Source organism: Pleuronectes platessa, chromosome 4, assembly GCF_947347685.1.
Source record: "Pleuronectes platessa chromosome 4, fPlePla1.1, whole genome shotgun sequence".
NCBI classification, from domain to species: Eukaryota; Metazoa; Chordata; class Actinopteri; order Pleuronectiformes; family Pleuronectidae; genus Pleuronectes; species Pleuronectes platessa.
This window is the reverse complement of record NC_070629.1, coordinates 29,563,674-29,587,229: the sequence shown is the minus strand read 5'-3', so window position 1 is coordinate 29,587,229 and position 23,556 is coordinate 29,563,674. Positions and strand designations below refer to the sequence as shown.

Below are 23,556 nucleotides of genomic sequence, written 5' to 3'. Positions count from 1 at the left end.
TTTAACTTACAAAGCACCAAATCAGTGGTAACCGAGAACGACTGGACCACAGCTGAAGATTATTAATACACAAATTACTGTTTTGTCAAAATTCATTTCTCGACAACGTCCGTCTCAGCAAACAACACGTTTGTCGTCTGATTGTCAAAAACAGTCCAATAATATCTGACTTATGAAACAAATCATCAACTAATGTAAACACTTTGGAAACTACAGTTAATGTAAACTACCAAGGATTTTAATATTGCATCACTTTCTATACTGAATACTAAAAATCACTTATAGAACTTTAACAGAAACAGAAAAACCAGTAAACGACCAGTCGGACGTATTTACTCTACATTTATTCATATTTTATAAATTGTCGTAACAAAGTGTTCGTCCAAACGACCGGATTCTGATTCTTTGTGAACAATTATCTCAACATCATGTACGTGAGTGGTGAGGTCAAAGCATCGGGATGGTAAGTGCAGTACAGACGGGTACAGACGGGTAAGTGCAGTACAGACAGGATTCTATCTGCCCCGAGCGGCAGCGATGGAAACAGGACAACCTGGTGAACCTGCTCATTCGGCGACACAGTGAAGTGAGAGAGCTTCAGCTTTTGGTTTGTGACCCTGAACATGATGCAACATGGGGAAAAAAACCAGTCACTCCACTACAGGCGATGGGAATCAATCGCTTTTTAATAGCAGGTTTACCCACTTTAAAAAAAAAACTGGGTATTGCCACTAATTTAGGTGTAATGGAGCCATTAGTCATTTTAAAAACAATAATGGTGGCACAGTCTCCTTTTTTCTTCAGAAAAGCACCTTGCCAAGAGCTTAGTGTTTGTTTGTGTTTCTACAAACCCAGGCGACTTTTCCTTGTCAGTTGTGCCCTGTCAGCGAGAAGAAACTTCTGTTTGGAGGCTGTGACTTTATCACACATGTGTGAAATCAGCTGAACGGGACATTAGACAGATTTCCTCCCACCAGCTCCTCGGCCCAGAGTCTGTGTAACGACCAGTTGAGCTGAAACTGGCACTGAGCAGAATGTGAATATGAATTTTTATATTTGGGCTCCACATTCATCAACGCCCTCAATTTCACATGTTTTAAACTTTCCAGCTGATGAAGTGGTTTCAACAAACTTGACTTAGAATCACACAAACAAATATGAACCACGAAACCGTTTCACAGGAACATTAATTGTAAAAATGCTTTGGTCGTATCCTTCGCTCCGTTAATTGATTCCCTCCACGTCGATGGTGGCGTGGAGGGAGAAGTCGGCCGTCTCCTCGCTGACTTCGCTCTCGGCCTTGACGTCGGAGTTGAGCAGGGAGCTGATGGACCTGCAGGTCATGGTCGGGTCATGGGCGGTGCTGATGCTGCCGGGGGAGAACGCTGCAGAGACGAGAGGGAGAACCTGTAACTGATCGGGCTCCGACAGGGATGAGAGCTGAAAGCGTGAGCTGCTGTTAAAATGGTGGAACTATTTCTAAGGATCCAGATCCTGAAAAGTGAAAACTGACCCAAAAGTTAATTCTCACGGTTGTTTTATTCGTTTAAAGCTGAAAGAACTCAGCAGAAAGTCTCATCTGCAGTGTGATTTTTTAAATATAATACAATTTAAAAGATTGTATACGTTGCATTCATATTTTTGTGCAATGTAGATGTTACAGTACTGGGTTATGGTATATGTAGCTCAGTGGGCTTTGTGTGTTTGGTTAAAATACAACTCATAGGATAATATTTAACCAAAACAACAATAAATAATTGCATCCACAGTCCTGACTTATGTTTGTGCGTTTGACAAAATAGATAAAGCTCAAATCTTTCACGGGTCTCGAGCTACAAATCTTTTTTTCTGGATACTCCTCAAAGTCGTTAATATGATGAACTCATATTGGCTCCTGCGGGACGACAGTACAGCATCACACATAAAATAAAAATGTCTTGGTACAGTAAGGCGGGTAAATAAAAAGGAGAAGAGAAATACTGTAGTGAGAGACAAACCAGCCGAGTGGTATCATCAGCTCTGCAGAACAAATGGTCGTTTGTGTTCTCGCTGTTTTCAGCTGATATAAAAACGACCGCACAGCGAAATGAGTCCAAGCAAAGCTCAGGATTTATAGCAGATTGAGTCAGTCAGCAAAAAGGGAACAGAGGGAGCGCTAAACAAAAGCATTAGATCTTTTACAGTTAACAGGAGAGGCACGCACACACACACACACACACACACACACACACACACACACACACACACACACAACACACACACACTCGCTCCACAGCCACTGAGGCTGGTTTACAACAATCCTGTGTTAGTACAGTCGCTCATGTTACTACATTAACGTTTCACTGCTATCAAACTATACTACACTACAATGAATACTCTCATGTACTTTGAAGTACTTAACTATAGTTCTGATGATGTGCCGTAATAATTGACTGATTAATTAGTTAACTGACAGTCATTTTGATTTCAATTACTGTAAGACGAGGAAAATCATCATTGTTTAGTATAGTTTTTTAAAAGTGGATCAGTTATTATTTATGGACGGTACATGAAATGAACTTGAAATTATTACAATTATTGTTTGAACCTGAAACTATAAGAATAAGTCAATAAGAATCTGAGAAACATTAAGTTTGGTTCTTCACAGCTTTCAATGGTGTCAATGACACATTTCAGTCCATATCCATGAAGTATTAGTTCTAGTTCTAAAGTTCATAATCCTGGATGTTCAAAGTACACGAAAATTTAAAATACATGTGGGATCATTAGTAGAGCAGAAAAAAAATCAGTTTTCAATCAAGTTTTAATCAAGAATATTAAATATTTACTCATATCGGCGTTTCAAACGCGACTGTGATCTCTTTGATCTTTGAGCTTTGATACCTTTTGATGAACCTTTTCACGTTTTCTGACCAAACGATTCATTAATCAATCAAGAAAATAATCAACAGATAAATCAATATTAGAATGAATCATCTTCAGACAGATGAATGTATTGGTTCTCCAGATAAAAGTTGACATTGGAAGAAGTGTAAAAAAAACTATTTATATGGTTTATTATCTCAGAAAATATAATAAAACTAAGTTATTTTCCTTTGAATAAGATTCTTGACAATCCACATAATCAGATAATATCTAGTTTGGCTGTTTTTAAAAATCAAACATTATTCCAGTAAACCTACATTTCTAACTTCTGATTATCAAAAACTATCATTTTTCATTAAATAATCTCCTGATCCCAGAAACATAACAACTGTCCAGTATTTCCCAGAGTCCTCGGACTTGATTGGCCTCCTCCAGGCTCCTCTCTCTCTCCTTCCTCCTCAGCAGTGGTGGGAGGAGAGAAGAGGAGTAATTTCTCTCCTCATTAACTTCCTGATTGGTTTCGGACTCCAATTTTTGCCCGTCTGCAGTTTGTCACCAATTCCAAACTGGCAGCCCAATCGTTAATACTAATGTTTGTGTAGCTAAGTGCAACCAGCTCTTTTTTTTTTTCTTCTTTACCCCTCAGTGATCCACTTGTACAGCAATAACACAGCATGTTGGGGGGGGGGGGGGGGGCTGTGAATTAGCCCGTTCACTGTTAATTCTCTGTCCGTTCATCAGCAGGAAATCTATGATGTAATTAAAGGCTGGAGGCGACTGGACGTGTTAGTTTCACTGCGGATGTTAAATCACGACACAGTGCGGTACACATGTTGTCTGCTGCATCCGACTGTCTCTCCTGTTTAATACAGATTAATGTGTGAAGCAGCACAAAGCCGTATTCCCCATTAGCCCCAGCAGCACCAGTTAATCACACCGGGACCACAACTAATTAAACAATTAGCTAATTAGCTTTAATTACATTTTTCTATTATGTCTTTCCATTTATCGAATAATTATTTGGTTTAAAAGAGAAGTGCGGAAAATTATAATTGATGTTAAAACACTTCAATACCGAAGTTAACAACAAATTAGTTTAAAGATCAATTCATCACTGGACGTTTCACAGCAGAAATGAAGCCTCAAAATGAGACGAATTTCTATGTAATTTATAAATTACTTGAGGTTGAAGATGTATTAATAAACAATTCATCATTAAACTGTCTAAAAATGAGCTGTTATTTCTTTTGTTGACTTCTGAACTTACATGATCCAAAATGTTTCCCACAATGTTCAAACCCATTGTGGGAACTTTTCAGTTTCTCTTTAATTTAAAGGTCTCGACCTTAACAAGTTATGATTTGGTACTTAAGACTGAATTGAATTGAATACCTTTTGTTTTTATTCATTAATTTTTTTTTCTTATCTTGTTTTGATAAATTATCTAATGGTTAAGTATTTTTTATGTACAAACAGACAGTTATTGTTATTATTATTATTGATTCAGACCCAAATGTGAAGTGTTCAGTTCCGTGTCATCCACATTTGTACAACAATGTATTTAAATCCCATAATGAATGATTTCAAAAAATATTTTTGATATCCGTACAAGAACTGTACTGGGATCAACCCTCTACTAACTACAAAATATTAAGATTAGTCTTTTTGAGTATTAAGTTTGACTTGAGACAAAGTGGTATACCTAATATAGTACAATACACAAAGTTTGTTCAAGTACTTTATAGCAGACAAGTGCCTCAGAGTAAAAAACTAACTTCCCCAGTAATAAACTGAGTTAAACTACCATCTAGTAATTATTCTGTTTGTTTTTAGAGATACAACAAAACCAGTTCTCAATTCTCCTTCTGTATGAGATGGATAAGACTTCTGACACAGCCCAGTGTTGTTGTAATGAGTGAGATCCCCACACGTCTCACCATGAGAAGAGAGTTAGTTAGTTAGTTAGAGAAGAGAGGCCCTGTGTTAAACCCAACAATCGACTTGAGCTTCAGCCTCAAACACAAACCGTTTGTAACGAGAGCGACTTTACCTGCTGGCCATGTTGAAAGAGAGTTTATTCTCCTGACTGAACTTTTGCCCTTTCCCCAGTCACTCAGGGCTCTATATAAGATTTCCGAACTATTAAACAGTCTTTGTGTGGAATAACAAAAGGAAGCTTTTTTAACCTCCCACTTGTCCTGTTCAGAGAGGGGGGGGGAGCCAGTGAATGAAGGTGCAATCATTTCTGCTGCTGCCAGCGACGGGAACAAAAGCCCAGATGTGAGAGGAGATGGTAATTCAGTCTGATCCACCGGGGATAAGCTCTCGCTGTGGGTTTCATACTCAACACTCATCCACCGTACACAAGGGTCATGGGGGTAGATAACACTTAAGTAAACACACACACACACACACTCTCACACACACACAATTCTACATTAAACTAGATTTTTGTGAGTTGCTGGACTATTTAGACATCAACTAATGCTCAGTAAAAACAGTTCTTTAGTGTCCTGACAATGACTTACCATTACTACATGTTGTCACTAATTAACTAATGAATTAATTAGCAGCTTTTATTACCTCCACTAAGGAGTGTGTGTATTTGTCTGCATTGGTTTGTTAGTTATCATGGTTACACAAAAACTACTGGAGAGATTTCTTTACTCTTTCTTTAAAATGTTCCTTGATTTCTGAGAGATCATGGATCATGGATCTTGATTTTAAAACAATCTAACATGTTTAGGGGACTAATATCCAGGAATGTGATTTGGTGCAAATCCAGATAAGAATCCAGATAAGAATCCAGATTAGGTGAAATTAAAAGTGGTGTCATGATGGAGCTGTTGGGGCCCTGGCAAAAGTATTCACTCTACTAAATATCATTAAAAAACAAACCCATTGACATAGTTCAAATAGCAAGGAATGTTAAGAAATATTTTTGCTCATGTTTCTATACTTAGATATCTTTTGTTATATATGTTTATTTAGCTAAATCTAGTGAAATGTCAGGTTATATAACAATAGATTTACCTTTAGCTTAGACGTAGAGACAGATAGAGATTGTTATCTATATGAAGGCCTAGGCAGATCATTTGTTTTGCAGTTCAAACGGTGAGAAGTCTTTATATCTGCCAGTTTACCACACATTGCAGTTATTAACTCATAGTGTGAATCTGCAGAAGTCCCAGACTGCATGTTGCCTTAAACATGCGTCAGTGGTGTCCAGGGACAGCAGCGCTTAGTGGAGGCTTTTATCAAGGGAGCTAAAATTCACTCCCAGGAATGAAGAGTTGCCTGTCACGGGACAAGGTTGGCCTGGGATTAAATTGCTCCCATTAAAATGATACGAGCTGTGTCCAAAAAAATCATCCCTGGCCAGTTTGAGCGGGTCCCATGTGTGTCCAAGTGAGGACGACCCTTGTCGAGATGGACGCTCCCCTCCCCGTGAACGATATGGGCGTCTACCTCCTCATCATCAGCCCAGCAGCAGGGCTTAATGGCCCAGAAAGCCCAGTCAAAGAGCAGACACCAGGCAGGAAGGCTTTAAATACTGAGCAGTGAACGGTGGAGGCTCACGTCACTCAGCTGATGTTCACTCCACAGACCTTCACCCTCAGTTTCAAATCACTGACTTTATCTCACCCTCTTCTGGGTGAGTCTTAATTCAGCAAGTCTTCTATGAGGATTGTTCAAGTCCACAAGGTGAAAGGTTTTGTAAAGAACAGAAATCCAGAGCAGGGAATAAGTGAATAGTGGCTACAAGACGAGAAGAACTTTAATTAGCAATTAATGGAGGTTTTGTTAAAAATATAAAGAGGTTGTGAAAGATTCTGGTCGTAAAAAATCCTTAATTGGACCAATAAAAAAATAATTGAGGGGCACAGGAGCGTTTGTACCAAATGTCTCCCTAATACATAAAGTAGTTGTTATGGAACTTCAATAAATAACGAAAATACTATCATCATTTTTATGGATAATATATATATTATGTCCATATCAAACTTGGTGAAATTACTCCAGCTTGTGTATCAATAACCTCTGAACATTTACAGCACATTTTAACCAAACCATGATGCTCCTGGTTTTAATTTTAATTCCATTTCATCTCTAATACATGATAAGTTCTCTGAGACATGATTTGAAATACTGTAAAAGGTCAAATGCCTTGTTTTCTTTGTTCCCAGTTATAATCCCAGTTGATATTTCAGAGCCAGAACCCGACGTTCTATGATAATGAATATAGCTGCTGCTGGTAAGAAGAAACCTACCAGTCCCAACACTGTCCTGTGACCGCTGAGCTCATTTCAAGCCACATCAAACACCTTCATCAGGGAACCAAGTAAAGAGTCAAATAACAGATACTGCATTATCATGAATAAAGACAATTCGTTTTATCGAGTGTGCAGTTAAATCTTCCCCAAATCTCTCATCCCCGTGTCTCCAATGGGGAGCCGCTGAGACGATTGTTCAAAGTGATGCAGTCTCTTAAGCGGCCATTACGGGGGGGGGGGTCAGAAAACACTTCAATGCTCATTATCGGTTTGCCGTGGAGCTGAAGAGAGAGGAGGAGCGGCGCAGGCTGACAGAAGGCATCAGTGTCGGGGTCAAAGGCTAATTAAGCAGAGAGGACCCTTTGCTCCCGCATTGTTAACCAATCTGTCCCCGGTGAAGACGTCTGCCGGGGGGGGGGGGGCGTGACACGGCCCCTCGTCCCTATGCTGAATCTCCGCTTCGGCTACTGTGCACCATCAACTCACAAAATGGCCTGTCAGTCTATCGCTGGGCGTTTTGACTCGATCCCTCCAAAAGTTATGGATATGCAATAATGAGCCGAGGCGGCCGATCAATATCTGTGGGACTTTTCTATCATCAGGTTTTAAACAAGCGATTCATCGTGAGTCGACAGGGTAAGAAAAATGCCAAAGTAAAGGACACAGGGGGGGTGAAATATATCGCCATGTAAAGGAGGACGCCTCTCATGGGTGCTAAAGCTGCCAGATGTGTTTATCCAAGTCGTTCAGCTGTTTCAGAGAGAGCTGCCACGGCTGCATCATCTGTCAGTGCACGCCGAGCCGCCACGGCTGGGTTAGAGTTTGTTTAATACACAGATATCAGAGAAACAGAAGCCACTCTATGTTCATGCACAGTGAACTCGATATGTCCGCTGCATGAAGACGTCTTTTATGTGCTGATTAGATTTAGATAAACAGTAACAGACTGATTCTGTGAGTTTTTCAAATGTTAGAATAAAAACTGTGATATTACTTCAAACAGAAATTAAGAATTAAGATGTTTGTTTTGATTTCCTGCTTATTTCTCTTTGTTCACATGTAGACGTTTTATTGACATAAACCAAATAATCAAATTGAACATGACAGTACCAGTAAATGACATTTCCCTTGGAAGTAAATATGATTTACATGGTTTGTATTATGAATTACTTAAGATCACATCTTGTAAGAATAATGAAGTTCTCTTCTGCCTTTTCTTTGATATTAATTCTAGCATCTTTTTATGAAAGGATTATAAAAACAGGTCACCTAATAATCATAATGTATGAATTCATTATTTTCCTTTTGAATCACTGAAGACAAAAGTCGACTGGTTTTAGCCTGAAATTGTATTTTCATATCTCTACTGTTGCCCCAAAAAAAATATTACTGGAAACAGACAACCCGACGTTTGAAGACTCAAATAACTGAGAGTTCCTTCAATGATCATAAACTGCTCTGCAACAACATGGTTTCAGATAAACCAGAAGTCAATTGAAATATTGAATCATTAAATGTCAAGCCACCGAAAGCTGGACAGTGTGTGAGTGTGTGTGTGTGTGTGTGTGTGTGTGTGTGTGTGAGAGACAAATAGAGAGTGAGGGGATGAGGACATAAACCACACAGCCCAGCCTGTTTAACGTCTCCACAGCCCCAGGCCCCCCGGTGCTAATGGTGGTGTCGTACAACACATTACACAGGTGCTTGTGCCCTGAACAGACAATTACACTGATATTCAGCTCGTCCAATGCCCTACAGGCGATCAGGGCACTTAGCTGCACAGCGGGGTGAGGAGGACGATCAGATGGGCCACACAGGACTGTCCCACTGTAACTAAGAGTCAGGAGAGACACTCAATCAGTCACATATTCAAACAGGCCCCTCAGGGACTGACAGGCCCCAGCAGGGGAACTTTCTCCAGTGCTGGCTCTCACCTACACTTTAGATCTTTCTAGGGTTCTTAAGGTTGCAACAACTCTTTGGTAAATGTGTTTGTAGTGTTAATTGAGCTTTACTTGACAAAAGGCGATGTTGCAGGTTCCAGTGGGCACCTTAGTCATGGATGCACATTAGGAACACATAGTGGAACCTTATCCGAATGCCACAGCAGCTTCATCCCTCAATCACTACTCTGCAGACTCCGGCTACAAATAAAGTCAAAATCACAAGATGACAGAGTTTGTATCAGGGATGTTTTGGCTTCATTTTTGGATAGTAAGATAAAGTAGAGACCCGTTGACCATCTTTATAAACAGCCTATGGTCCGAACCGAACTATTTCATTAAAGCATTCTCAAAAAAGCAATAATAGAAAAGGTTAACATCTATGATACATATAATCATTCTTTCAGCATCATTCAACTTGAAATGATGGTAAAACTCAAATCTTAAATGTTTGATTTTAAACTATGTCATCTAAAGTCATATTTAATGTCATATATTAGGTTCATAACTTGTTGTGCGTAATAAAGATAAAAACAAAATGTATGCACCAAACCAACAGTCTCCTTTCAGCCTCTGTTTTTCTCAGGTTCGGTGAAACGACGCTGACGACATGTGCTGAGCTGACTGATGATCTCAACATGTCAGTGACCAAGGAAATGAACTCTGGCTGCTACATGACATGAAACAGCACTTCCTTTGGAGAGGTCACCTCATGGGTTGGAAGTACCGATTAGTTTCAGGTTTAATAAATCCTAAAGAGTGAGGGGCCTTTGTGACTCTTCCAGAATGAGTGTGGCCCCGGTGTGAGTTCAGGTACATGCAGTGAGTGTGTGTTTGAAGGGACGTCCTCAACTGTGTGTGTGTGTGTGTGTGTGTGTGAACTGTGAAGTTGAAAGTAATCTGATCTGGAAGCAGGTAAAGCCCATTTTGCACACGAAACAAAGAAACTTACTGACACCGATCTCTCTGTCGTTTCTTTCCAGCAGAGGAGGCGGAGAACCTGAAGCCACAGACTTTATACGCAGTAACTCACCGTGGTGTACAGTACGCTATAGATTGAAGCCAGCAAAATCAATAGAATATCATCTAGAAAGATAGTAATGGATTTCTAACTTAATGGGCTCACACAGGTCCATCGATTAGCAGGATTAACATCTGCAATACCTCAACAATCTGATTTGCATTTAAATTACTGTACGCTCTGTGCTGACACCAATATAACAAAACAGACAAATGTAAAGCCAGCACAGCCGCGCTCGACCGAGACCGGACTCCAGTGTGAATCTAGTTTGTTTAAAAGAAGAAGAAGCAAGAAGCACCTGAGAGGAAAGTTGCTGTGCAGACATCTTGCAAACTTTGAGCAGTTCTCAATTTTGAAAAAAGTCCCGACAAGGACGAAAAAGAAGGAACATAAACTCGAAGAGACTCGACCTGAAGCCGTCTCCTGTAAGACTGGAGCAGCCATAAGTCTCCTGGGGCAGCTCATCTGAGCCTCCCCGCTCAGATCCACGAGCTGTGTGTTTGTGGAGATACAGCATGAGTGTGTGTTTGTGTGTGTGTAGATATGGGGGGGTGTGTTGGTGGTGGAGGGGCAGAGCGAGGTGAGATGTTGGGAGGGCGGCGAGGTGGGGTGGGAGTTTGATGGACTGCGCTGTCACCTCCCGCTCGGCGATTTACGGCGGCGGGGCTGCTGACGAGCGCGGGGCAGTAAACAGGCCGGCCGGGGGCGTATTTCACAGGGAGCTGGCTTTTATGAAGAACACCGGGACGGCTCTACCCACAGCTCCACCCGGCCCGCCGTGACGGATGGAGAAAGACGCATGACAAGCTTCATCATTGTTTGTAAATCTTAACTGTTCCCGCTCACTAACTCCAGAAGGCAATTTTGCGGAGACAGCGCGGCCTGTGGGGGGGGGGGGGGGGGGGGGCGGAGAGCGAGTGTGGGGGGGGAGGCGGAGGGGAAAGGACAGCGTGGCACTCCTGAAGGTTATTTGGATCTCTGTATTTGGCCAACTGATTAGCCCTCTCCTGGGAGGGAGATAAATCTGACAGGGTGGTGTTTGACAGCGAGGCAGAAGGGGGGGGGGGGGGCAGGTACACTCACAGCTCAGACGTTTCCTCCTCACGGACTCAAGCGACTCGACATGTTCAGTCAAAGTGAAACAATTCAAGGATTAAACTCAGATTTTTAGGGGAGTGTTAAAAGTTGGATTTATTTGGACACTTTCACTGTCCTCAGATTTGATCCGTCTCTGATCAGTGGACAAATCTGCTCCCATATACAGTGAGTGTTTATATTAATAAAGTAGATAATTAAGTAGTAGTAGCTGAAAACCTTGTTTCCAATGATAAAGAATTTCTTTCTGTAAAAATGTTGGTATCATAACTTGAACTTTATAAGGGAAAGGTCCTGGGAACACATTCTGCAGCTAAATGAGTGTGTTGACTTATGAAACCAGTTCAGTAGAGCAGGACTGAGATGGTTTTGTGTATCACTCATAACAAAGTTGTGTCTTTTTTTCATTGTAATTTATACTCACATTTATCCACTTATCTAAAAACAAGAATTCAAACTATCTTGAATTCTAAATTCTAAAAGGGGAAAGTCCCTCTTGAATCTGAAGTTTGAGAACCTCTGGTTTAGGGGGCTTGTTCCTCTGGCACCAGCGAATGAGGGACCACCCTCGGAGGATGTTGTTGTGTTGTAATGGAGCATGGCGACGCACAGCAGGAGGCCGACATGGGACCCACAGGGAACGGACAGGTGAAAGTCATAAACAAACACAGGTAGAAGGGGAGATGCGGGGGTCTTCAGGTTTTTTTAAGCGATGCTGGTGGTGTCACTGAAAGAAGGATGTTGTCTTTGGACTAATGACACTCTTCCCCTATGTCCGATATAAACGAGTAATAATATACAATACCACTTTTGTTAACGGCAAAGCAGCCACTTCACTGTTTGATCCCTAGAGAGAAAATGTCCTCATGACAAATACAACTGTGATTTTCATTTAAATGATCCATTAGATATTCATTTTAAATCAGATGTACACAAAAAAACACTCTGAACATAACAGGAGCTGCCTTCTATCAGACATTCAAGACACGCTGGTTATTAAGAAGATAAATAACATCAGATTTTATAAAGTTATGAGCTGAGTTTGCAACAGGTGCTTCAGAGGAAAGTGAGGAAACTGAAGATATGTTCTCACATGCAGGTACATGAACACATGATCCTCCAGTTACAGGAGGAGATAAGCTTTGGAAGAAAATTTACGTTTTTTACGGTGTATTGTACTTACTTTGCTCATACTATGTGTATTATATATTTGATATAACTTCGGCTGAGCCATATATTTGTACTGTTGACTCTTAAATCTGCTTAACGGTAATAGTCTTGTAAATAAAAGTTAACATTCTTCCTCCATAAAGAAAAGCACTGACACAACATTCATCCCTCTCTCTTCTCCTCTTATCTCTCTCTCGCATCGTGTGCTCGTATGAATTCTTTAGTAAGCTCCTCAAATACTTTCCTGAAAATATTAGGCAATACACACAATCTGATTCTGAGGCAGACACACAGTCAGTAATGCTCCGCGGAGATTCCCAGCTCAGATTGGTGGAGGTGAAGTGAGACAGAAATCTGAGATCAGATCCGATTCAACTTCACGAAAAGACACAGAGCTGCACTGTCAAGTCCTTCTGCAGTTTAGTGGTTGTTTTGAAGTTGATAATTGAAATCAACTGTGAGTCATCTTCTGAACAGAAAGGATAACAGAAAGTACAGAAATCTAACTTTGCTCAATTTGAAGTAAAATAAAAGGTGAATCTAAAAGTAGAAAAGCTTCACTTGAGACCGATTTCCTCTTATAACTGTGGCCCTCTTGAATTGACTGGTACTAAAACTTTATGGGGCCCAATGACATGCGAGTGTGTGTGTTTTTTGTGTGCACGTTTCCTTGTGTGTGACTCACAGGCTGCCGTGGCGTCAGGGTTGTTGTTGTTGTCCTCCAGGTTGAAGAAGGGCGGCACGCAGCCGGAGGAGCCCAGACCCTGGCTCAGGTAGCTGGCTGCTGGGTAGTAGGAGTGCATGCAGTAGGGAGAGGACACGTTGTGGCTGGACAGGCGGCTGTCGCTGTGAGACATCTGCTTCATTCAAGTACACACACAGGCAATTTTAACATCAACGTCACGAGTAAAATAATATAAAGACGTATATTAGATTTATATTTGTATAAAAAAAATGTTTTTAAATTATTTTCTCAATCCAGCAACTAAATGTGAATCTTGCAAAATGTTAGAAAAAGGTGAAAATGTTTCCTAAAGCCAAGGTTGAGAGCTTCAAATGTCTTGTTTTGTCAAAAATATAATCAAATAATATCTATAATATATGGTATCGTGTCGAATGTCCATGAGGTGAAGCTCATGATCACTAAAACCCATAAAGATGATTTATTTTCCATTAATAAACTTGTTCATAGTGTTTCTGAGGCAGATTAAACTGTTTCACTGCCTCAGTTTTGACCATTTCAGTGGAGACAGTGACAAATGCTGGATAAACAACTTGTCACATTCCGGCTTTAAAAGCTCTTTGCTGCTCGGCTCACTCATTGTTTGCCGAGGCTACATTATTATTTTTTCTGCAGGAACACACTCCACAAAATGAAACAAGTTAATAATTCCACTGTCACTACATTCGTTAAAATATTTCTTCACGATCTAATCAGAACACGTTCTTTTAAATTAAATACTGTCTGTTTCTTCAGATTGTCCTATGTAAATAAATAACATAAACTCAGTGGTGTGTTCACGTTGGTTATGATATCTACCCTGTTATTTATTATCCAGGCATAACAATCTATAAAACCACCAGTGGATATACCTGTGCATTCTCTGATTGTTTTTATCGATATTTTCAAATACAATATAAACAGAATTTTTCCCTGTTAACATATACTTTTACAATCCTCCAAATCAGACATCAGATATCAACAGACTTCACTAAACTGACCAGAAGGAATACAGACATAACGGGTGACAGAGAATTAGACGTGTTTGATTTCACAGGCCTCTGACTTGTTCTAGAAATGGGCTGCAACACGGAGCCGGCTCTCACCAGACCTCAGAAAACTTTAAAACGAGCTGTCTACTCAGCAGCAAGGGTTTTCAATTTCACTTTTATGGAATTTGATTTCTGTCAGCCTGTAATACGTCACCCGTATTGTCCACACCATCAATTCTCCGACAGCTTTATAAACTGTTATTTAAGCTACACTCAGCACTTGTATTGGGCTGTGAAAAATACAACAGAGATTGGACGGGGAGTCTTGAGTGCACGAAGCTTACGGGTTGTAAGGACACATGCAGCGGCCGGACAAAAGCTCTGCGTGTTCACAGAAGAAGAAAGAAAACAAGAAAACAGGTTTTTATTTGTATTTATATTGTATTTAAAGCACTTTGAGCTGCGTGTCGTGTATGAAAGGTGATGTTTACAGAAACGGTTTATATCCAGTGGTCAAAAGCAGATTAGAGGAACCTCAACTGTCAGTGTGACGCCAAATAAATATTTATTAAAAACTCTGCATTTAGAGATACAAATTCTAGTAACATTTTGAGCTATCGAACCCAATGACTGTAGATAAAGACGGACGAAATAACACATCAGCTAAAGTGAAGCCAAATCATCTCTCTCGCCCCCTTGTGGCTGGCTGCAGTATCAGTAATAGACCCCAACTATTCCATGTTAGTAGATGGGACAAGGGCCAAATTAGAAAAAACAAATTCATGTTAATACATTTTTCCAAAGATTGTTTCTCTCATTTGAGGGAGATCTTATCACTCTGTTTATTCAAGCGTCTTCTGCGCATGTGTAGGTTTTTGAATTCAAGGGTTGATCCTCCGCTTTTAAGATTCTTGAGTTAAGAGTTTGTTTTTTTACAGGAGCAACACATTTATTGTCAGACACATTAATGACCTGAAGATGATAATTGTCAATTGTTAGTTTCATGGAGATATTAATGACAACAAAACACCAGTGATGTCATTTAAAAAAGGAATGACACTACAGGAGCTTTTAGTATTACCTGAGTGAGTTAAAAAATTGAACAAGGAAGATGCCACATATCGAAGTATAAACTCCCTGAAGTGTAACCTGCTGACTCCTGGGGGGGCTTCCCTACCTCCCTGAGTGGGCCTATCTTTCCTTATCTGGCACCATCTCCTGTCTGGAAGCTCAACACCACCCTTATACCATTATCACCATCCACCTGCATGACAGCCAAGCACCAGTGAGTGCACAGTGGAGGAGAGAAGCTGGTAGATGATACACTGATAAAGACCAGGGTGCTCCTCTTGGTGAGAAGAGCCAAAGACCTGGAGATCACCATATAATAACAATCACTGTTAGATTAGCTTGATTCTTTAAAACAAATTGGTATTACACTGCACTTTCTGAGATTATTTCATGAGAGGAGCTCTGCAGGTTTCAAAGCATTCAATGTAATAACAAATGAGATTGCGAGGTTGGCCATTTAAAAATAATATTGCAGAATGAGGTGCAGAGTTCTGATATCTAAGAATATCTAAGTGCATTGACATTTTGTGAAAATTACTTTACACTTTGGTGACTGGAAACTCTCTCTTAACTGAGATGAAAACAACAGTTGTAGCATTTCTGATCTCAGTTGGTCAGTCAATCCAGAGTTTGTGGCCACGCACTGAAGAAGCACAAAGAGCTACTCGTCAACAATCGGGCTCGTGTAACCACCAGAGGACGACTTATCAGCTGATCCAAGATGGAGTGCTGGCTCAAGATCAGCTGATACACTAAAGGCCTTTGTGCTTCTGCAGAACCAATGTCAGCAGTTTGTAGAAAGTTTCTATCTACGTGTGTATATGTATCTGATCTCAAAACGTATGTGGTGATAAAGTGGCCAGATAAAAATAAATCATGCACATTATGAAGTCTGTAAAACAACTCGCCTCATAAGAAATGTGCATCCGGCATAGCAAAGGCATGAAACCTTATATAACTATTAGAACTAAAAAGTTTGTAGTACTTTACGTAATTCTTTTTACAGTGATATAAAATGTAAATGTTAGGATGTTATGATTGAGAAGAAAAAAAAGCACCACCATCACAAACCAGCTGAATGAATGTGAGTCAGTGATAAAGCACGTCACAGCCCAAAGCTGACAGAGAAACACACAGATAAGGACTTTGGAGACAAAATCACAACCGAGCGAGTGAAGGATTCTGCCACTGGAGGTTTAGGACAGGTAGAGGAGACAAGAATGAAGAGGTTTCAGTGATAATTATTCCAACTCAGGTGATAAACGATGATTAACCGCTCATTTTATCTCTACAGTGATATTCAATCACAATAACAATCCATCTCTAGTTACAAACTACGTATTTGTGGCCCCTGAACTCATCTTCAAATAATCAGCTCTTCATGCAAATACAAAAAAAGTGGTCTCTGAATTTGAATAACCATAACACGTAGCCCTCTCAACCTGACACCTCCACTGAAAATACCATAAATCACAAAGGAGGATGGCCAAATTATGCTAAAGAGTGCTAACTGATTAGCATTAATGTGCTCACTTTCTCCTTCGGGCGCTGAGGCATGGCGGTTTGTTCCTCTGCCGACAGACAATACCATTAACCTTTGCAATTCAGGCGCTGCTGTGCACTGGCGGGTTAGCGGAGGCAGTGACCCCAAAACTAGATGTTGCTACTGGGGAGGGCGGGGGGGTGGTGGACAAACGTTCTTCATAGGAAAAAAAACAAACTAAAAAACACCTCCTCTGAGAACACTGGAGAGTTATAGATCTAATTTGCTTCACGCACAAAGTCATCTCATTTGACACAGTAGAGATACATTCAAGCATAAATCAGCGTGAATATACACGTGGGTGTGTGTGTTTGTGTGTGTGTGTGTGTGTGTGTGTGTGTGTGTTTTCTGTGTGTGTGTGTGTGTGTGTGTGTACACTATCTCCATGATGTGTCCTACCTATGTTATACCATGAGGCACTAAAACCGACATTCTCATCCATCTCTAACGAAAACAAAGAAATGAAAAGTTAATTGTTTCATGAGATAGTAATTTATATAATTTGTTATGCTCACAAGGTCACACACACACACACACACATTTGGAGCATCTGCTGTGTTACATCACTGTCTTATCAAAGCAATAATTTCCTCGTCATTTTATAATGTACAAAAATGGCTTTTGTCTGCAAATGATTTTTACCTTTTTACCTTTTTTCTAAGTCTTGTTATTTTCTAAATCAGCACATGAGCCTTTGATTGCTGCTGAAATTGATTCTTATCAAGCAAAACTGCAAAATATTTCTTCACTCCTGCTTCTCAAATGTGCAGAGGTATGTCTTTGTAATAATGTCACTTCTGATTCTAGATTAAACTTCCACTTATTTAATGCTACTTGATTATTAAATCCATTACAACAATTGATACTTGAAAACCTAAATGTTTTGAATTAATCTCTTCATTGGGGTTTTTTGTCATCATTCAACCATTTAGCTGGTTTGCTTCATGTGTTTGGAGAATGAAGAAGGTACTTTATGAAATAATGAAATGTGAAGTTATGAATGTTCCAATAAAGAATATTACAAGTTACAAGTATTTTTATATTTTTGGAGAGTTTTTTTGTAAGCACATTGACAAGTGCTTTTCTGTGCTCACAAGTTTAAGTTTCCAAAATAAACCTCTCTAGTAGATATCAGATTGAGTTCAAAAGTAAATAAAAATAAATAATTATTCCGATAAGGTCACATTATTACTTCTTTGAAGTTTAAAGACAAATTTTTGCTCCAGAGCAAAGGTCGTGGTTTCCACCTCTTCTTTATCGTCTGAGAAAGACAAACACTTGATAAAACATTATATGAATCCGAGGTTGATCATATTAAACTCATGTGCTTGAACAATATCTCGATATATATTGAACTTTTGTTATGATGCTACTGATGAAAACTATATTCTGATAATGATTGATATTGTTTTATTGCCCAGCTCTACGCGGAATTATATCTTGAACTCAAATCAAATATGAGCACAGACAGCCCATCCTTCTCCTGAAGGCAAATTAAAACACACTGCAGATTACCAACAAGCAGTATCAATAGTTTCCTCAACACTTTAATTTAATGTTGACAGGGAATATTAATATGTACGCTGCAGTAGAACGGCTGCCATAGTATGAACACAAGCTATAACCTCAGCAGCTGATAACCAAGCAGAGTGGATGTGGCTAGTCACCTGGTACTGCTGGTAGTTGTAGAGGTTGCTGTAGTAGGTCGGGTAGCATGTCGGCTGGTAGAAGTTGTAATAGGAGGTTTCCATCAGCAGGTCGGACCCCCCCTCACTATGAGCCCTGCCGCCGGCCGATGGGCTGGTGGATGATGCCGAGCGACTCCCTGGACGGACACACACATACACAGAGGAGACACACAACAAATAAGTCAACGATTAACACAGACGTTAGATTCTTTTATGATGTTTTTGTGTGGGTGTTGGTGTTTTCCCTGCCGGAGGATGAAATATGAAATAGTTTTTGCTTGTTACAGCTCAAGGAAATAAGTGAGGCTGTAAATGTGAGTGTGTTTCTGATTCCATGCATCCAGCAGCAGACCTCAACTAAACTTCGCTGGTGGGCAAATCAATGAACTTTATCCTTAACATTATCATTGATGTTACAATATTAATCAGATCTGCTGATTAATCTTTTATAAGGGGAAAAAATACATTTATTGAACTTTACTAGATTCTTCAGGTCATGCCATCCCTCTCTCAAACTGCTGTCAACAGCACCATCTGCAGGCCACAGCTGAACGTACTGAAAAACCAACTGATACACCGAAGCATCACAGCAGAGACATGTGGCTTCACATCAGCACAAATAAGACCATTAAATCCTCATTACTTATTATCTGTTGTACTTTCCTTATCAACAAGGCCACATTCTTCTCAGAAGCCGCTCACACAACGAAGACACTGTGCACCGCTGAAGCCAGAGACACTGACATTTGTTGTCCCCGTTCAAACTCTTGTCATCAGTGATTCACCGAGTGCTCAACTCCTTTTTCCACCTCAGTGGCTGGCTCTGTTGCCAAGCCAGCCACCAAAGGTTCACGCTTTCACACATACACAGTGGAGACAGAGCTGGACATGAGCAGCCTTGACCACAGTCATGTTCCACCTCCTGAAATGTATTATCAGGCCGAGCGGGAACTCTGTATCTTCTGTTTCTGCCTCCACACGACAAGAAAGAAGGCAGAGATACCTAATGACGTGGTCACCAAATCTACTTTCACTTGTTTTTCAATGAAAATGGGATCCACAGTGCTTATGAAGATGTTCTTGTCACGTGGATTCTTTCATTGAACTTGAAAACACAAGTGCAGTGGTTGTTCTAAACCTGCCTGAGTGGACTGGGCTGTTAACTGGGTCTGTGGTGATGCTGGTTGCAGCTTCTCTTTATGGAGCTGGTAAAGGTTCCTGCAGTAATTGAGTCCAGCAGCCGTGCTTCACTGGACGTGTCTCAGTCCACAGCGACGTGAAGCCACGGCTGCACAGAGAGCTGTTCATCTTGTGTATTCAAAGATCAGTGAAGCTCGACTCACAGAACCCTGAACTAGAGAAGCAGCTCTCGTTGTCAACACTGGTCAACATCCACCATGACAATTTATATCTATTTGTATTTAACTATATAAGATTGTTTTAACAGCGTAATGTGAGTAATGTCTTCGTCTTGGCTTTTATTTACCAACCAGGATTATAACTGTACAATACAATGACCATAAAGGCTTCTTATTCTATTCTATCTTTTTGACCCTGATCCAAATAAGAGGAAATACTCTTAAATGTCAAAGTGATTAAAATTAAGTATGAATACAATAATCTGTCAAACATTTTTCGCAATCTATAGAAATCCAACTGATGAAAACCATCCTGGTAATTTTGAAAGCTGTAATCCCGCTCCTCTAAAGAGAAGTTTATTGAGAAGTCAGTTTTATTATATTTATGTGAATTTGCAGTCCAATAACAGTTGTTGTTTGGACGCTGCTCCTCTATACTCAGCTGACAGCTGGGGGGTGCGAGACATGGGAGGGCGGTGGGACACTGGGACAGTTACTGGTCTGTACCTGTGAAAGCCAGAGAAGAAGGGGAGGCGCCGCCGGTCGGTGTCAGGGATCGTCCGTCCACAGAGAACAGGCAGTCGGCTCCGGCCTCATTCTTCACCATGACCTCGGGTCCCGGCAGAGTCACAGGACTACAGATCCCGAGCTCCTCCTCTTGGAAATGCTGCCTCCTCAAGGCGACCTGCAGGGGAGGAGAGGAAACAACTGATATGAGGCCGTTTGGCAGAAAACAAACATTCTGCAGGATCGCCTGAGTTTGGAGAACAGACAGTATCTGCTTGCTACTAAATCATAACTACACACAATTAGAATATGATTACACCGATTGTCATAAGATAAATTCAAACTATACAATAATACACTTCAGGCTTATTGCAAGTTGCTTTGTCCTTTTTCAGTTAACAGGGCGTTCTGTTGATGTATATTAAACTTTTGTTGTATTGACCAATTATTGATATTGTTTTATTGTCAGTCCATACTAACTAAACAACATAATTTAAATAAATAAACACAAACAATACTTCAAGCTACAAGATTAACGAGTAAATTATCATAAATTATGACAGGGCCAATTGATGTCCTTGAACCCACATGTTGATTAATTTGTTCATCATTATTAACAGCCTTTGAAATATTATAAGTCTAATAGAATACACTTAAAATGTCCATAAACACAAAGTGTTGGTAAAGTTAAGCTAGCTGTGGATAGACTAAGCTAAATTTTAGTTAGCATGTTTGTAAACAAATTAAAGTGAGAATAACAATAAGTAAAGTAAACTCGTCTCCACAGATTAAGAAGAAGATGAGTTTACTTTAGTTATGTTAATAAACTGTCCTTAAATAGTTTTAAGTATTATACAATACACTTAAAAATATATATAAACACACATTAAGTTTTGGTAAAGTTAAGCTAGCTGTGGATAAACTAAGCTACATTTTAGTTAGCATGTTTGTACACAAATTAAAGTGAGAAAAACAATAAGTAAAGTAAACTCATCTCCAGAGATTAAGATGTAAATGAGTCGTGTTAAATTATATCTGCTAAAACTGTCTTTCAAAATGTAATAAGTAATAAAATAAACATACAACATTTATTAACACACATTAAGTTGTGGTTAAATTAAGCTAGCTGTGTGTAATCTAAGCTACACTTTAGTTAGCATGAAAGTGATAAAAACAATAAGTAAACTCATGTCTACATATTAAAAAGCTCATAAACATGGAGTCTAATGATTCTCCAACCCAGTTAAATGAAGTGTTCCCCGGGTCACACACTTTGAAAACCTCCGCCCCTGGCCCCCGGCTCTGCGCATGACGCTAGCCGCGCTAACAGGTGCGATGGCCGGGTTACCTGCGCCGCCATGACCCGCTGTCTCTCCGCGATCAGGTTGCACTTCACGCACCCGCAGTCCCGCCAGTTGCAGAAGCGCTTGTGGCCCTTCAGCGGGGACACGAAGCCGTGGTTCCTGCAGCGGGAGCACTTGGGCATCCTGGCGGGCCTCGCGTGGCCCGCGGGCGGGGAGAGAGGCGCGCCGCTCCCCGGGGGAACCGGCTTGCTCCGCTTGTCCGAGTTCATGATGGGGTTAAAGAAGAACCACGAAGCGGGGAGACCTGGAGCTGCTGGGGCCGGAGGCTCGGCTGCTCGGCTGTACTGGTGCTGTACTGGTGCCCGGCTGGAGGCTATAAGGTCACCGCCCCCCCCCCCCCTGCCCGGGAGTCAGTGCTGCTTCTGGGAGGAAACCGACTGGAAGCGGGGGAGAGACAAGGGAGGACAGGGGCATCACTCTGCTGCTGCCCTGTGTCCACACTGGGTTTATTAATAAAACATTTTATCTGAAGCTCATTGTTCCATGTGAGCTTCTGGGTGTTTGGAGCTGAACCCACAAACCAACCAGGATCTGATCTGGAAGAACATGTACTGGTTTGTATCTGCTGGGAGGTAGTTTTTAACAGAGAAAACTATTTTATTGGTGTTGGATGTCACTCTGTAATGCACAAACCTCCACCAAGGCCAAAATCAAATTTTATTCATAAAGCTCATATTCACAAATCATAATTTCTCTTAATAAGGAGCGTCATCATCTGTTCTTAACCCTCAACAAGAGTAAAAGTACAACAGAAGACTCCCAGAGTGTGTAACTGAACAAATCCACAAAATAACAGTTTATACAACAATGATAAGAAGATACAGTTGTCTACATAATGCAAAAGAATGCTTAAAATATTCATAAATAAGAAAATGTCTGATATAGATGAAGGGAGCAGCAATGATTAATAGATTGAGGAGTTATTGTCAGTAATATGTGAATAAACATTTTGTTTATTATCAGTCTCCTTAAATTCTATCAAGCTGCAGCAAATTTAATAACATTTCAGTTCCCTAAATATTGTTGTACTATTTCTTTCATTGAGATCCATGAATTGTTCCCTGAGGAATAAGTGAAAATGTAAGAAAACACTTTCAAGGTCAATGAAAGTGTCAAATAAAAATCAGTTCTGCACCAACATCTATAATAAGAATATTACATTTTATTGTGCTTTAACCACTTATAGGTCAAGGGTTAGAAATAGAAAAAATAGGGAAAACTGTGACTATGACTGTTAACATAAATTATTAATTGTTTATGACACATTTAACATGGAACATTTCTCCAGAGTGGCACTAACAACTGATTATCTTATTCCATACAGTTCTGAAGAGGTGGGTCTGAGTCAAGTTCTGAAGGTGTGAGGGTCGGTGCAGTCGGTGAGATGTTTGAGGAGAAGGTCCCAGAGGGGGGGAGCAGCTATTGGTCCTGGGAGGAGGTGACAGGAGGTCGGCCTCGGAGGAGCAGAGGCTGCTGTAGGGAGTGGGGGGGGGGGGGGGGGGGTGGAGCATGTCGGTGAAAGAGGAGGAGGCCTCACCGGGATATGGAGGGATTTGACAGTGAGGAGCACCTCGATTTTGGATCCACTGTGGAACAGAGAATCAGAGGAACGATCAAACACATGCGTTTATGGAAAACTAATCGGCCAACACACAACGGCCAAGACGTAACCTCCTGGGCTAGAGTGGGAAATCAACTCTCGATTGTAAAGATGGAACAACAGAAGCTTGAAGAAGGTTTTGAGTGAGATAGGAAGCAAAAGGATAAAACATAAATATACTTAAAATGAGCTCAATGTCTCCTAAAAACATCAGGAACAGGCTACGAGCTGGAGAATGGAGGAGCTGACATATACTGTGAATACAAGTGTGCACAAGAAATTTAAGATTAATTAATACAGCTCAGGCCTATATGGAGAAAAGCAATTTCATTCCAAAGTAACTC

At 40.5% G+C, this 23,556-nt stretch overlaps 1 protein-coding gene across 1 annotated transcript; it reads right to left on the bottom strand.

Moving 5' to 3' along the window:
* Positions 1 to 1,224: 1,224 nt before the first annotated feature.
* On the bottom strand, positions 1,225 to 21,821 carry dmrt1 (doublesex and mab-3 related transcription factor 1). The gene is made up of 5 exons (XM_053420024.1): positions 21,597 to 21,821; positions 20,249 to 20,426; positions 18,363 to 18,520; positions 13,054 to 13,228; positions 1,225 to 1,385 (listed from the first exon to the last, which is right to left on the bottom strand). The coding sequence occupies exons 1-5, from the start codon at positions 21,819 to 21,821 to the stop codon at positions 1,225 to 1,227; spliced, it is 897 nt and encodes a 298-aa protein (XP_053275999.1).
* Between the last annotated feature and the right edge of the window lie 1,735 nt (positions 21,822 to 23,556).

What these genes read in the sequence shown, in the direction of transcription:
- dmrt1 (XM_053420024.1), bottom strand. Translation starts at nt 21,821, where the DNA reads ATGAACTCGGACAAGCGGAGCAAGCCGGTTCCCCCGGGGAGCGGCGCG. An exon ending in TTCTTCTCTGGCTTTCACAG is followed by an intron (nt 18,521 to 20,248) that starts GTACAGACCAGT and finishes GTGTCCGTCCAG; the next exon opens with GGAGTCGCTCGGCATCATCC. An exon ending in CCCTGACGCCACGGCAGCCT is followed by an intron (nt 1,386 to 13,053) that starts GTGAGTCACACA and finishes TCGTCTCTGCAG; the next exon opens with CGTTCTCCCCCGGCAGCATC.